This window comes from Pleurodeles waltl, chromosome 2_2 (assembly GCF_031143425.1).
Source record: "Pleurodeles waltl isolate 20211129_DDA chromosome 2_2, aPleWal1.hap1.20221129, whole genome shotgun sequence".
In the NCBI taxonomy this organism is placed as follows: domain Eukaryota; kingdom Metazoa; phylum Chordata; class Amphibia; order Caudata; family Salamandridae; genus Pleurodeles; species Pleurodeles waltl.
In genome coordinates, this window is record NC_090439.1 from 371,177,487 (window position 1) to 371,194,191 (window position 16,705).

General features: G+C 43.7%; 1 protein-coding gene across 3 annotated transcripts; it reads left to right on the forward strand.

The window, feature by feature from the left end:
* The first annotated feature begins 983 nt into the window (after nucleotides 1-983).
* CBLN2 (cerebellin 2 precursor) lies at nucleotides 984-16,396 on the forward strand. 3 transcript variants are annotated; one of them, XM_069219889.1, is made up of 4 exons: nucleotides 984-1,543; nucleotides 3,794-4,244; nucleotides 12,721-12,840; nucleotides 13,369-16,396. In XM_069219889.1, the coding sequence occupies exons 2-4, from the start codon at nucleotides 3,909-3,911 to the stop codon at nucleotides 13,564-13,566; spliced, it is 654 nt and encodes a 217-aa protein (XP_069075990.1). In that variant the 5' UTR covers nucleotides 984-1,543; nucleotides 3,794-3,908; the 3' UTR covers nucleotides 13,567-16,396. The 3 variants fall into 3 exon arrangements, with proteins under 3 accessions (XP_069075990.1, XP_069075992.1, XP_069075991.1); XM_069219891.1 differs by lacking the exon at nucleotides 984-1,543 and adding an exon at nucleotides 1,633-1,920 and having other exon boundaries at nucleotides 13,369-14,578; XM_069219890.1 differs by lacking the exon at nucleotides 984-1,543 and adding an exon at nucleotides 1,947-2,299 and having other exon boundaries at nucleotides 13,369-15,224.
* The last annotated feature ends 309 nt before the right edge of the window (nucleotides 16,397-16,705 follow it).

Consider the following 16,705-nt stretch of genomic DNA (forward strand, 5'->3'; position numbering starts at 1 on the left):
CGCCTTATTTATGGAATGACTTTAGCCGGCGCAGCTGACTGGTGTGCGTCAAAAAAAATGACCCACACCAGGCAGCGCCGGCATAGGGGAAAATGGAGCTTGGGCGTCAAAAAATGGGGCAAGTCAGGTCTGAGGCAAAATATTGGCCTCAACCCGATTTGCGCCATTTTTTTTTACTCCCAACCCCCATTGAAATGACTCCTGTCTTAGCACAGACAGGAGTCATGCCCCCTTGCCTAATGGCCATGCCCAGCGGACTTATGTCCCCTGGGCATGGTCATTGGGCATAGTGGCATGTAGGGGGGCACAAATCAGGCCCCCCTATGCCACAAAAAAATAAAAAATAAAATACTTACCTGAACTTACCTTAAGTTCCCTGGGATGGGTCCCTCCATCCTTGGGCGTCCTCCTGGGGTGGGCAAGGGTGACAGGGGGTGTCCCTGCGGGCATGGGAGGGCACCTCTGGGCTCCTTCCGAGCCAACAGGTCCCTTAACGCCTGCCCTGACCAGGCGTTAAAAAATGACACAAAAGCGACTGGACATCATTTTTTTTTACCCGCCCTCTCCCGTGCGTCATTTTTGCACAGGATTTTAAATAAGGCGCACATGCCTTGGAGCCATTTTGTAGACGGGAACGCCTACCTTGCAGATCATTAACGCAAGGTAGGTGTCCACGCTAAAAAATGACGCAAACTCCAAGATCTTTGGCGCTAGACGGGTCTAACGCCAAAGTATAAATATGGAGTTAGCTTTGCGTCGGATTTGCGTAAAAAAAACGACGCAATTCCGGCGCAAACAGAGTATAAATATGCCCCCTTGAGTGTAAAAACGTAGACAACAGAGACCGTGTGTCTGAGGGTTTAAGAAGGCACGAGAAGTGAAGGGACAAAGGGAGAAGAGGGTGAGAATGAATGATGACGGGGTGTAGAAGAAACAAGTGGAAAAAAGAGACAGAGAGTAGCAGGAAAAGAGGGCTGGAAGAGGAGAAGAGAGAGAAAGTACAAGGAGGAGGGGGTAACAGAAAAAAGAAGTGAAATGTATAGAGAGAAGAGTAATGGAGAGAAAAAACAGGAAGAAACGGCACGTGAGCCGGAACGAGTGTGAGAATGGATGTCAATAGTAAGAAACAAGAAGACGTTGAGAGACTGAAAAGAGAGAGACGCGAAAGGCGGAGGGAAAACAGGTGAAAGAGGGAAAGTAAGAGGGAAGAAGCAGAAGTGAGGCTTAAGCGAAGAGGTGCGTGGGAAAACAGCGAGGGAGAGAATGAAATGGTAGAGAGACTATGAAAGAGAGTATGGGAGAGAATCGAGGGTGGAAGGCTAAGACAGGAAGAGGCAGCGAGGGGAAGAGGGAGACAGAGATGGAAAGCCCGAGAGAGGGAGGAGGGAAGAGAGAGAGAGAGTTCGCGATGGGCGGGAGAGATTGAGGCGACTCCTGCTCACATTTCCTTTTCGCCAGCACACGCTTTTTGCAGCTCCTACAGCGATCCAGCTCCACACGTCGATACCTGCTCACCCCTGCTCTCCCAGCATGGACCTCCCAGGTAACGAGAGCTTATGCAGTGCGTCTTCGCTCACGCAGGATCTGGCGTTAACGAGCAGATCTCAGCCCGGAGGGCAGATTCAAATGTTTGTACTTCAGGGGCAAGGGGCGAGGCAGAGCCTTGGGGCAGGCTGGACAGGCAGTGCCTGCGGCAGAGAAGGGTTGCTGCTAAGCTTTTGTTTCATCTCTTATATTGCCTAATTGATTGGACTGTATAATTGATTAGCTTGTAATGTGTTTCTGGAAATCACAGTTAGGTGACCCTGGGAATGGGTTAAAATGGAACTTGGCGCTGAACTTTATTAGTGATGAGTAATTTCCCAGAAGGAGAGCCTTTCCCGAGCTGGGGGTTTGCAGCTGCGGGGCTTGGCTGCAAAGGTCAGTGGTCAGCAGCCTGCCTGTTTGTGTAGCCTGCGGCGTGCGTGTGCAGCAGGTCAGCTGGCGTGCACTTGTGGGCATGTGGAAACCTTCAGTGGGCGTGTGGCAGGGATTTGTAAAGCAGGTGCCCCGTCGGTGGGCACCGTGTGAAACGGCAGGATGCAGGAGAAGGGGGCGCTGCTGTCACCTCTGGGAAGGGTTCCGTTGGTTCGTTGTCTTGCGCTTTTGTTCACGTCTAAGAGCTCAGTTCGAGCTGAGTAGACACGCGGCAGTCCGGCAGCCCTCCCAGGCTGGGCTCACAGGACCGCAGGCTTGAGGTGACATTAGTGTACGCTTCCCGCGCGTCTGAAGGAGTCAGCAAACTTTCTCGGCGCGCAAGGTAAAGGATCTCTTTGAGAGAGCGCGCGTTTCTCGGGGTTAGGAGATTAATCTGGTGTAAAGCATTACGATTCTGACTCGAAAATACACAGATGTTGGCAAAGACGAGAAGGGAGAATGGTCTGCCTGCTGTTTGGTAGGGAGCGGGAAATTGATGGCTTCACGCTCCGCTATGCAAACTATGCGGTTTTATTTTATAGCACTGTATGTTGTACCACACAGTTAAATCAGAAAGATATGCCAGTTTTTAAATGAGTATTATCCTAGTGTGATATACCTGTTTGGTTTACTATTGTGTTATGCTAGTATAACAACGCGGTATACCGATGTGCCATACCCATGTCTTATACTAGTGTGTTATACGAGGGTGTTGCCATCCTTTCATTTATACCAGTGTGTTATAGTATTGTATTTTACAACTGTATGCGCGCTCACACACATAGATACATATCCGTGATTTATACTAATGTATGATAAAAGTTTATTAAATTGCTGTGTTCTACCTGTCTGTTCTAAATTGCTGTGTTGTACGACTCCATTATAGCAGTCCCCAATGTTTATTAAGTCACTGAGCTAAGTCAGTTGTTCAGTTTGTTTTTAAGAGTATGGTACACCAGTTTGGGAACCAGTGTTTTGGACCAGTCTTCTATGCCAGTGCCTCGCACCATCCGTCTGTGTCAGTGTGTTAAACCAGCTTTTTACATCAGTTTGTTACAACTACCGATCTTCTAGCCACTGCTATACCCGTGCAATGTGCTAGTGTGCGAATTGTACGCACGATAGGGAATATTTTATGGGACCTGAGAAGCGTAAACTTACTGTCATATAATATTTCGTTAGCCCAAGAAAAAATACACATACTAGAAGAGTTTGTATGTCTTTTTATTCAGCCTCGCACCATAAATTAAATACTACCGGAATTAAAGACGATATAGCCGCCCCTCTCTGCCAAACGATGGCTGATATGTTGTCTATGGCACAGTTGTACAACCAGACCGGTTTATGAAGACACTGCTTTGATTTGCATGAGAATCGTTTATAACGCCTTATATATGTATATTTAATTGACGCTTAACGGCAGCATGGACACATGGGCAATAAATCTACGCTGTTTTATGCGGACTTTTGTATCGGAAATTGCTACCTCGGTGTATATATTTTCGATATTTAGATTCAGATATGTGCAGACAAAAACAGACGAAAACTTCTGTCACGTAAATGTAAACTTTGTACAGTAATGAGATGGAAATTTCGCCTTTAGACCATTAATTTGACCTTGCGATGGCTCGGAAAATAGTAAGCTTTTGGACTGTCGCTGAAGAAAGTTGGTCATTTTTTTTTACTTAGATTTTCCTGTAGGGTAAAGAAGGGGTATTCCAAATGAAGGTCCTCTGACGTCTGTAGTGTGGTCGACAGTCATAGACACCGTGCCACTTCAGTTTGTCAGACCGTTTTTAGCAGTAACAATCTGACGCCCCTTCTTCTCTCCCCACAGGCTCTGTCCATCTCTCGGTTTGAGGATTAAGCGCCCAGAAGAGAGCTGTCCCCGGGGAGAGGCTCGCCCCCGGTCCGTGGAGCTCGGGGCCGGCAGAGTGCCGGCCGAGGGAAGGATGCCGGCGCTGGAGCGCGGCAGCGCCGAGGGTGCACGGCCCCCAAACTGGCGTTGCTTCTGCGGGGGTGCGCTGCCCGGGCTGCTTCTGGCACTACTGCTCCTCTTCGGCGCCCCAACCGCAATTCTAGCTCAAAATGACACGGAGCCCATCGTCCTGGAGGGCAAGTGCCTGGTGGTCTGCGACTCGAGCCCGTCGTCGGATGGCGCCGTCACCTCCTCCCTGGGGATCTCTGTGCGCTCCGGCAGCGCCAAGGTAGCCTTTTCGGCCATTCGAAGCACCAACCATGAGCCCTCCGAGATGAGCAACCGAACCATGACCATCTACTTCGACCAGGTGAGGGTCTGGCCGAGCTGACGCTGCACTCGGGGCGGGGTATGTTGCGGGACAGGGGGCTCCTAAAAGAGCAGCAGTGTGCTGTGGCTTCACTACAGGTGACCTCCGGGACAATGGGGCACTGCCGCGGGGTGCTCCTGGGAGAACTGCCGAGTACAGGAGCTCTTTTACAGGGGCTGCAGGAGGAGAACATCCTAGTAATCTGGTCCTGTATCAAGGGTCACCCCAGGAAAGCTGCAGGTTAGCGGGGCTCCGTTACAGGAACCACGGGGAGAGAAGGCTGTGTGTGAGGTCTGTTTTACAGGCGCCACACACGGAGAACAGCCGCTAAAGAAAGTTGACGTGCACTTAACAGGTACATTCAGTGAAAGACACTGGGGCACCTTTGTAGGGGGCATTCTTCGGAAGACTGCTTGGTGCAAGGGCTGGTTTACAAGCGTCACGCGCGGATCATAGCCGGTCTGCGTTATCGTGACAACATACACACAGAAAGCTACAACGTACTGTACTATGTTACATGTAAACTCAGGCAAAGCTGGGGCACTGTTACAGGGGCCGCATCTGTGTGAGTGCCGGGTGAGACTTGATTAAGACATGGAATCAGCAGGTTTTGAGGCTCTGTGACAAGATCATACGGAGATAGCTGTACTGTCTGTGTTACAGGTAAACTCTGGCAAAAGTGTTTGACGCTGTTAGGGTCCGTATTCGGGAGACTGTAGGTTGAGAGGTTTGTTTACAGGAGTAAGACATGGACAACAGGAGGGTCTGAGACTCTCTGATAGGGATGGTAGAGGGGACGCGGTAGGGTACTGTCGCTGTGGTACAGAGCGACTCTGGGAAAGCTACGTGGCACTGGGGCACTGTACGGGGACACACAGGGAGACTGCAGGGTGAGAGCTTTGTGTACAGGACGAAGACGGAACACAGGGGGGTCTGACACTGCGATGGGGATCGAACCGGGAAAGCTGTAGTGGACTGTCGCCGTGTTACATGTAAACTGAGGGGACGCCTTATGTCACTGCGTCGCTGTTACAGGGTCTCCCCCATTGAGACTGCTGAGTGAGAGGTGTTGAAAGGAGTAAGGCACGGAGAACAACAGGGGCTGGGACTCTGCTAGGTATCGGACAGCGAGCGGTGTAGTGTACGTCGGCTGTGTTACACTGGCCACCCAGTGAAAGCTGTAGTTTACTGTGTTTCGGTTACAGCCCCCCGGGAAAGCCTCATGGCACTGAGGCTTTATTACAACGGGCACCCGAGAAGGACTGCTGGCTTCAGGGACCCCTTTGTGGGAGCCACCAGGGGACAGATGCAGTGTACTGGCCCCCAGCTGCAGCGATATTTGGCAGAGGCCTTTCGGGTACTGCGGCTGTTGTAGGGGCCACACCAGCGGAGCCGCAATTCACTCTGGCTCTGTTACTGGCGCTACGCCACCTTGGATGTTACAGGCGCTATGCCACCTCGGATAGGGCCCAGTCTACTCTGGAAAGTGGCCGGGCCAACGAGTGAGAGCGGCAAGGTTCGGACGCCTTTTGCAGAAACAGACAAAAGAAGTGCAGTGTCCTGTGACTTCTCTAAGGGGCCAAACACAGAGGACCGCAGGCAATAACGCTGTTACAAACAGCACCATGCAGAGCAGTAATCCAACGGGGTTCAGTTACAGGAGAGCTGCAGTTCAGTGGGGGATTTTATGGGGCCACTCCAGCAGAGCAGTGATGTAATGTGGTTCTGTTCCCAGGGAAACCACACGAGAGCTCAGGTGCTGTGCGGTCGGTGATGGGGCCACTACAGCAAACCAGTCATGGAATGGGGATCTCTTACATGGGACATCACGGAAGAGCTGCACTCTAGTGGGCTCTGTTATGGGGACGTTTCAGCAGAGAAGTAGGGTAATGGGTCTGTGATAAAGGGACTGCTATATATCAGGGGCTACCATACAGTGAGCTGCAGTTCAGTGGGTCTGCTATGGGGCCACATCAACAGAAAGTAGTCTATTGGTGTTCTGTTATAGGAGAACCCTTATGTCAGATGCCGTGCAATGAGGTTTGTTATGCGGGCAGGTCAACCTTGCAGTAGTGGAATGGGGCCCTGTTATAGATGTCACCCACCCTCAAGGAGAGATGCTGTGCCTTGAGTCTTTGAAACAATTGACTCCAAGGTGCTGCAGCGCACTGCGTCTTTGATAAAGGTAGAACACTCACTCACTTTGGCAGTACGGCGGAGGCTCTGTAAAGTGATCTGGCAGACATTTTGAGGAGCGCAATTTGATAAGGACCACTTTGAAAGATTTAGGTTCTCGGTAAAATCTGGTGCTTTATTTGAAAATGTTGGGACAAGCTATTTGATGGGTTATTTGAGGTCATAACAGCCACACAAGGCCTTGTGAAAGGTGCGCTGTATCTCATAACTATAGAAATCTGTGGCAGTACCTTACTCAATGTTTAGGGTAAACTTGCACTCTGGTGAGGGTTGTGTAAGTGCCTGTGGTCCTATACATTTCCATGTTTTCATTCTGTTCATGCATGGGGTGGGGATATGGTGCTGTTTTTATGCGTCCATGCAAACCTTCCTTGTTCTTTGTAGTATTTATAACGTGGGAGTAGGTCTTTGTGTTGAACTTTTTCAACAGAGGCTCTCGGATGGTTAGAGTACGGGGCATACCGCTGTAATCTGGAAGACCAGGTTGTAGCAGAGTAATCTGTTGTGTAATTCTGTTCCTTCGTGTGGACACGGGGAGAGGGTGGCAGGACACTGTCCGTCTGGCTGTTGTCAGTTCTCAGGGGGTTCCGGTGTAGATTGGTACATCCAGGATGATCTGCAGTTTGCAGACCATATGTTAAAAGCTTTTGCCAGGGGCGCCTGCTTCCTGGTTAGCAAAATTGGATGGGATCAGTCTGTTTCAAGGTTAACTTGCCCCTGTGTTAAGGATTTCTTTTAGACAGAGATGAGAGAAGTGGCCTGGTTTTAATCCTGGCCTTTGAGACTGCTTTAAATTGCACATAATAAAAGAGAGAAGCATTTGGTCAGGGGGCTTCATCCACTGAACTTGTAAATAGACTTTTACATTTTGTTTCGGTCCACTTGCATCATACAGTACGGGGCAATGAATATCCCCACTTTTACCTTTGGCTCCCTTCACTTTAAAAGAATGCATAAAGCCCTTGCAAATCGTCCAGATCCGTCTAAAAATAGTTACTTTCTCTTCAGTGACAAAACAGGTTCAAAGTGTGCTTTATTTTTTCACTTTTTTAATTCCTTCATATGATATCACTGGCTATGTGTTTTATTTAGACTTTGGGTGCCCACTTAGATGACTTATTTTCCGTCTTCTTTTTAAAGTACATATAATAAAGTGTTTAAGTGGCACTCTCACTTTGTAGCTCCCGGTAATTTGAGTGCTTAATTTGATGGTGAGTTAATCTTGTGTAGTTCACAATAAATAAGAAAAAATATGCATGGCATAATTGACAGGATTGAAAAAACACTGTTAAAGAAGCCACCTAGCTGGATTTTTAACTTTTCACGTGTGAGCGCAAGACAGACTATCCTTTTCTGTAGGTAACTTTCTGGATTCTCCTGTTGCTGGCATTAGTCATGTTACGTTAGCGCTGGGATGCCTTAGGGTAACTACGCGCTTTATAAATCCTTAAAACTAAACAGCCATGTTTAGATGGCTACCTGTATTTTTATCCATTGTATGTTGTGCCCTAGGCGTGGGTTAAAAAACTAACTATTGCACCAGTAAAGACCAGACCTGCTGGCTTTGCCATTGCTTGTCTGTTAGTGTCGTTTTTGGATGGTCTACAATAAGTCCTCATGTGGAGGTACCATTGTAGTAGAAACAACACCATCGTGTTCATCTACACTTAAGCCAGACATTGGAGCCCCTCGAAATACTGCAGACCATAAAAGTATGAATGTTAAAGATTAACTGTTGAAAAAAAGAGGACAGTTTTCGTTGCCATTCTGTCCCTCTTCATCTTTGAACGTGCAGCAATCCTTAAATCTTTTAACAAATAACATAACGAACATCCATCGACAACAGCTCAGTAAGACAGGAAGTTCAAAGCAGTGGTGGCCATGGAGACACAGGAGGTGCGCCTCTTTGAAACAAAACCCAACGTTGGAAATGGAGTAAACATTAAAAAAATAATCCTTATCACACCTCACAAACTTGGGGTAAACTCAAACTACAAAGTACATTGTTCAAGATGCAAGCAGAGGACAAACAGCATTAGTGATGCCGTCTTTTGTTTCAACCTAAGAATTTGTCACCCGCCACCAGCTTGGATCAGCACATAAGAGTTTTGTGTGTGTTGCTTTCACATGTACGCGTTCCCTGCGTTAACCTGCGAGTCCATTCTTCCTTGCAGTGCCTAACGCCTTCTTTGAAAACAGCCATGCAATGGATCTACCCCATTCAAGGTTTTGCACAATTCTGGTGTATAAAAAGCCAGTTATGTATTATTCAGGCCTTAGAGTAAAATGGTACTCATTACAAGGGCTCTAAGGGCTTACCGGCAGTTCGAATTAGAGATATGCCAATTTAAGGGTTCACAAACCTTTTTTTCTTTAATTTAGAGGTCTTAGATGAAATTCGTGCCCCCACTGTAGAGCTTTAAACGCTTGTTTTATATTTACATTCCATTTACAGCACGTGAAAACATTGCACTGCTTTCAGTATTTCAATGACTTTTACATTTTACTTCAGAACAAGTTGGATAACAGTGCAGAATCTTGCTTGATTTGAAACCTGGTTTGGATACTGTGGTTCAAATAGTAACGTAGAATTAAACGTTTGACCAACAATGTTGCATCGCAATACAGCAAGCAAATATATGCAACAGAGAAATGCACTGCATTGCTTCAATGTATTGTTGGCGAAACGCTGTGTTTGCACTGTACGTTTTAATGTTTCACTGGGCTTATTTACATTGGTACAGCACGACGACGTTTCTTTATTATTACAGCTTCATGTATTCCAATGATTATAGTGCTTAAAAGGTAGAATGCCGCTATTTTTTTTTTTTTTTAATGTACGATGTATTTGCACAGCGAAGCAAACTAGAAAAAACATATTTTTCCCGAGTTAACTACACTAGTAGATATAATGTTTTTGGGTTTAATTACAATACCTATCTAAGTGCACACTCAGTGGGGACTTAACAATGAAAAAGGTGAGCCCTAAAAAATCTATGAAATTTTGACATATCTTGCCATTTTTGACTGGATCTTCCTCTCTGTTTTTGTGAGTAGAAAATTGGGTGTGCGATATTGACAACTCGATGCAGTAGAAACAACACCAGCTGGAACCCCTCTCCACTTGCTCAGCTTTTTGTTATTCTGCCAGTGCTACAGCATAAAGAACATGGTGCTGAAGAGTATACAAGATTTCTTAGGCTTCGAAGCTTAATATTCACACAGTTATGATATACGATTCTCCTACCCTAAAACACACACATCTTTCAATTTTTATCAGTAAGATAGGGAAATAATTCCTCCTCTACTTAAGTGCTCAAATAGTCGTACAATGCCGCAGTCAATGGTTGGGCACATGTTGTGTTGTGGAAGAAGCAATTGTTGTAATTACATTTCAGATTTTAAAGGCTTTAACATGCATCTTACATGCATGCATGCCTGCAATTTTAATTTGCATGCCCCCCCCTTTTCGATTTCACATTCTCTATGCACGCGTACTGTTTGACCAGTTAATAATTCAGACGTGCCTTGCAAAATTTACTATGTAAGGCATTATGAAGCAATCATTTTCGTCTTAGGGCGTGTTGGTGACAAAAGAACGAATGATTCAAAAGTGTAGTTCGCATGACATACAATAGATGAAACGTTCACACATCAGGGCGTAACAAAGCCCCTGCAGCCCAAAGCCACTAAATAACTGTGAGATAGGTAATAGTCAGGGGCCCATATCGCATTCAGTGGGGGTGGAGATGAGGGGCATGTCGCATTCCACAATGGGGGAGGGATCATTTTGAATAACACTACTGTCACAACTCCTCCTCAAAACGATGAATTATGATTTAGGGCTATCATACATCTATGCAGTGAACATACATAAAAAGTGAAACTTTTTAACCACATGCAAATTGTATATTAGGATATTTTGTTAGAGCACAATAGGCAGCATTAGGACCACTTCAATGTTTATCCTCCCAGCAAGGGAGATAAGGCGAACACGGATAATTAGGACTCGAAACGGACAACTGGAAGATAGGAACGAGTTTCACTGCCTTTCTGAATTCCAATTTTATTTGTATTTATTTTATTAGAGGACAAAAAAAATCTGAAAACTAAAGTGGCATCTTTGGCAGCACAGTTCTTGTATGTTCACAGACCAACACTGGAAAATAATTTGCAGCGAATGTTAAGATATGTAGCCCAGCCAAGGCTTGAAAAAATCATAAAATAATTTCTGTTGTGATTAAAAGCTCTCTGCCTTGCAGTAGTAGATAAAAAACAGATACCCTATTATCATGTGGTTCTTTTATAGCATCTGGGAAGCCAAAATGGCCTTTGCATAATAGGTATAAATATAATTCCATCACATGGGTCACAAACGTCAGGTTCAGGCTCAGTGTGCTTTTGTGATAGACTGACACAATACATATATTCTTCTGGAATTTAGGCAACATCCTCTGTTAACTGTGAATTTGGCCTTTAAGCATTGATCCAACTGAAGCAATCAATTCAAGACTATATTAGGGGGCGATATTACTTGAATTGACATTTGTCTTTGTTGTCCTCTAACATAACTATGTGGTCCCCGCCACTTTACGATTATTTGGAGCATAACGTGCACAGCAAAGGGAATTCAGATTTTGTGAGAGGACATCTACTGTAAACATGGCCGCAGATGACATCTCTAAATAATCCACGATATAGAAGAAGTGTTAAATAATGGGTGTAACATTTTGTATGCTCTTTCCCCAATTTTTAGATGAAGCACTCCTTTCTTTTTTGATGTTTTGGTCCAGTACAATGAAAAAGAGCACGAATTTATTGTGACTCACCTAAATATATGGTCCATGCAGTAGTATTTACTAGGGGCCATATGTACAAACACATTTTCCCATAAGGGCAGAATGGGTAAAACCCTTTGCTACATCTGGCCCTAGTAGGGGTTAGCACATTGATTAAAAAACACACACACTATATATATATATATATATATATATATATATATATATACATATATATATACACACACAATCACTTCAATACCCAGCTTGTCTGAAATCTCTAGTTGTATCCAGTGTATAACTTGACATTTGTGCAACATCCTGTGCATGACTGAGTTCTCAACACCCTAACTGTGTGTGACACATGGCAAGGGACACAAGTCAATGTTTAGACAAGCAAGTGTGGCTGTTGACGGTTGCACACTCAAAGTGCATGTGTGTGCCGCATGTATCTATGTGTGAGTTGGTATGCTTGATTATTTATCTCCAGTGAGCCTGATTTAGGGCAAGGTTAGGTAAGGCAGTTGCTTGGAAAATGACCAGCTCAGGTATACCATATGTACACTACAACACCAACGTTTGACCTCTTGCTTGGTGTCACTGATGTCGATATTTTACAAACTGCTTTGCACCAGCCCTGGTGGCTATACACCTACCTATAAAACACTACGGGACAGATTTACAAGGCCCTATCGCCACCAGAGCATCACTTTTTGCAACGGTCCAGTGGTGCTAACCACTGGTGTAATTACTTTTTTTGTGGCCTTACGCCTCCTTTTAAATATTGGCCCTCCGATGCAGGTTTCTGCACCGGAGGCGGATGCAATGGGTACAGCAGTGTGGGATCCATCGCAACACCCATTGTTTTTGATGCTGCTCCAGATTTATGAGAAATCGTAAATCTGTGGCAGCACCAAAAACTAACGTCACCCCAGGGGTGGCGTTAGCATGGCAAAACGAGGAAGAGCGCTTTTTGTCCTCCTTGTTTGTTGTTATTTCTATGTGTGCTGGGCACACATAAAAGTGCCAAATCACCATTGTAGATTGTTTATGTGCAGGAAGGCACATAGCCCTTCCTGCACTTAAACAATCACTTCCCTTAACACACTCACCCTTGCAGTGTAGTGCAGAGATGCCTGCATTGGCACAGGCAGCTTAATTTAGTTCCAGCACAGGGGGAATTGCAAGCCTGTGCCATACTCTTGTGAATACGGCACAGCCCTGTGTTTCAAAACTGGTGCAGCACTGTTCATTTTGGTGCAGCACTGCGCTGCACCAGTTTCTTTTAAATCTGGCCCTACTTATTCACATTCTCTTCACTTAATGCTATCAAGGGCATTTCAGTCTTTAAAAATCAGTATTTTCAAATATGCTATTGTAATACAAGTTAAAAGAAAATCTGCCCTCACAATTCAGTAGGTCACTGTGTTGAAGCATAATACACTGTGAAAAGACTGCACTACTTCTAATATTAATGGCTAATCCTGTTCTTTCTTTCACAGGTGTTGGTTAACATAGGCAATCATTTTGATCTAGTCTCCAGTGCATTTGTAGCACCAAGAAAAGGTATATATAGCTTCAGTTTCCATGTGGTCAAGGTCTACAACAGACAAACCATTCAGGTGGGTGATGATACCTCACTGTAAGTAAAAGAAAAAATTGTCACTACATTCTGCCTTGTTAAACTCCAACCTTGACCGTACAATCTGCTGTTCTTTTGTTTAAAGGAATGTTAGAGAAATATCAGAAGAAGTTCATTCTGTTCAGTCCTACTAAAAGATATAAAGATGTTGTTTTGTGGTAAGCACAATAATAAAGTTGTATTGAAGAACATGATGTGCACCTATCAAATTCATTGGTGCTATTTTGCGTCTTAAAGACAGATAGTATATACTGGTGTGTAGTGTATCCAGAAAATATGCAATCAATGTCACTGTATAGCAAGCGACTACTCAGTTCTTATCTTGTTCTTAATGAGGCGGACTGGATAGACTTGTGTTACTCATGTCTCATTATAGTAAGGACGATGCAATTCAATATTTCTAAAACTACGGGCAGGCAGCTGGGAGTACTGACAGTATGCTTGGGAAGCATATGCAATTTTAATCCCGCAATTATATTAGTAGTTTGACACTGTGTTTCCTTTCTAGGTCAGTCTAATGCAGAATAACTATGCAGTTATTTCAGCATTTGCAGGAGATCAAGATGTGACAAGGGAAGCTGCCAGCAATGGTGTCCTGCTACACATGGAAAGAGCTGACAAAGTTCATCTCAGACTGGAAAGGGGAAATCTTATGGGAGGCTGGAAATATTCAACGTTTTCTGGGTTCTTGGTCTTTCCACTCTAAAGAAAACCCCGAAAGACCCACAAGAGCCAGACGTTGAGCAGGGACACATGATTCAACAATGAATGAATCAGAGATCCCGGCAGAACATGGCAATCATTCCACTAAACCCAGGCAACTGGCCAAGTTGACAGAATTACCATCTAACTCGAATAATTACTTTGAATATCGGCATTTCTTCAGGAACCAAAACCTCCAATTAGTCTTAGACGGCAGTGATCTTTAGGATAAATGAAGTAAGCAACCTGGGAAATTTGTACTTGTGATTGTAAAGTCAATTTCGGATTTTATCGTTGGAAATCATAGACTTTTTCCATTGTTGGTCTGAGATAGGTACTCGGATCACGGCACTTGATGTCAAGAATCATAATCGGAAGAATTGAGGACCTGATTGAGTGTTCTTGCAATGCTTTCTTTTGTGTTTGTACTGTATAGCCTCAAGACACGAATGGCTTCAGTCTCAGTAATGTATCTTTTTTGGGAATAATGAACATTACTGTGTCAAGAAGTGCTTTATCAAGAGAAGCAAATTTTGCACGATTGGAATATCCTACAGTAATACGTTTTGTGTCGTTCGTGTTTTCCTCGACATTTCTTCTTTTTTTGGCAGTGCTGAAAGAAATGTAATCTAGATTTATCATTAAAACAAAATATATACCTGTAGAACAATCAAAGCTTACCAACGCACCACTGCCCTTTCCTGGAAAGAGGACCCTCTGAAATTCAAGGAGAACAATGCTGATAATTCATTTTTGAATTTAGTATAAGTTACACCTGCCCAATGTACTATTAAGCCAAAATTCCCCATGGCCACCACGCTCAGTATGTAAAGGGTTCTTGATAATATTGCCAAATGAATTTCTCCACTTTCCATTCCTGACTGTATTGGTAGCTGTATCTAGTGTGTATAGAAGTGTTGTTCACCACTGCTTGAGCTGACCTTGTGAGAACACCAAGGCACTCACACCAGACTCTCCTTTCCTCTAAATTAAATAAAATATATCTTTACTACAGTATTCACATTCTGTGCATTGTTTTGAGATACACCCTCAATACTCCCATGCTCCGCTTGACCACTTGAGCTTGATAATAAGCGTAATGGTGAGAGGAGGATGTTTTCCACACCTAGTAAAGGCAGTCATCACTGGGAACAGTATTTACTAGGTGCAATAAATAACCCTTAATATAAGTTTTTATTTCAAAAAAGTAGGACTTGCATGTGTGATTTGGTGCTTTCCACATAAAATATTGTACATATCAAAATATTTGGTAACTTGCAATGCTTTCCCTGTTGTAATTTCCCAGGGCAAAATTGTGTGTGGGGTGTTAATAACAAGCACTTTGGAATCCCAGCCGCTGCGCTAACAGGGTTAGGTCAGAAATTGACAATATCATCTCACTTAGAATTTGGATCTATGAGAGATACCTAGAAATCTAGATTGCATTTGGAGGGGGTCCCCATTCACTGAAAGACAACTATTGTTTGTTGTTTCTTTTGAAATATCTGATATCTTTATGTAAAGTTCCATATAGTTGTAGAAATATGTTGATGTATATACTGATGATGTGCTTGTCAATAGTTTAGACCTGGCTAAATATACAAGCAGTATAGGGTTTCACAAGTTTTAATTAATTTAATACACTTTAACACAGTTTACCCTAAGTTGATACACTGTTTACTTATTCAAAGTCGTAGTGGCCTCTAGTGTGTTTGATGGTCAGTTACTGAGCTGCAACAATGTATAATTTATGATTTAGTTATTTGTGAAATTTACTTCTTATAAGTTATTCATATTCATTCTTCAACCAGCTCATGCTTAAATGACATGCTGTCATTTAAGCATGACAACATGTGCCAATTACGCGTGTATATGTTTGTGTGTGTATATATATAAAAATGATCAATATTCTAGGCCTAAGTATATGGTAAGGAGGCATTGTCTATCTATAATGTATATTTTACATATATTATGCACTTCTAGATCTTGGAATTGCTGGGCACCTAACACATTCTACAAGCCAGGGCTTTCTCCAGTTGCTTGTAAGACAGTTGCATAAACATAGTTTAAAGTGCTTTTTCAGTTGTGACTTCCCAAAAAATAACTCACTTGGGGTTGCTTAGCTGATTTAAATTGCAACTCCCTGGGTATGTCTATCAGCATCCCTTAGTATACCTGCTTTCTTAATGTCAGCCAATCGTTATTTTTGCATACATATGCTTTCTATATTACACACACACACACACACACATGCGCGCACACACGTCTTATCTGCACATGTTCATTGCACAGATATTCTCTTTAGTGAATCAGATGTAATGTAAATAACAGAACACTATACTTTCTGGGTATGAATCAAATTTTTCTCTTGGTTAAATCATTTTGAATCACACCCTTAGGCCCATATTTATACTTTTTTAGCACCGCATTTGCACAGTTTTTGATGCAAAAATGGTGCAAATGTACAAAATACAATAGCATTTTGTAAGTTTGTGCCGTTTTTGCATCAAAAAAATAACACAAATGGGGCGCAAAAAAAGTATAAGTATGGGCCTTAGTCCATGAAACAATGGTTTACATGTCGAGTTCACCCTGCCTCGTTTGCATGTCTGGAAAACGCACATAAGACCAGGAGCACTGTTATGCTTTCAGAAAACTAGTCTGAAGTAGTTGTTCACTCTGTTGCTGCCTTCTGAGGAAGAAATGCTACGCGCTTTTGAATCCTTGATTGTTCTGCAATTTAGGCATATTGTTTTCAGTTAGTTCCGTAGGAAGTTTGTGCATGTTCATATTTAAAATGTTTATACATAAATGATATATTTTTTTGTCACATTACACTGTGTCAATGGTGGACAGTTGAAAGTTATTTACGATTTTGGTTTTGAATAAACTAGATTAAAGGGAAGGCCTCCCACTGATCAGGCGAAAGGGGATATTTCGCAAACAGCAACGAACACTTTTTGTGGTGTTGCCAAATAAAGACCCTGATTTAAGGAAGCCCTAGCACCACTTTAGCGCCAGCCTAGCGTCATATTTTTACACTAAGGCGAAGCTTAAGGTGGCCTTTTTCCCACGCCATATTTACAAAGTGGCTCAATGCATGCATTGCGCCACTTTGTAACCCTTTGCGCTACATTGTGCCT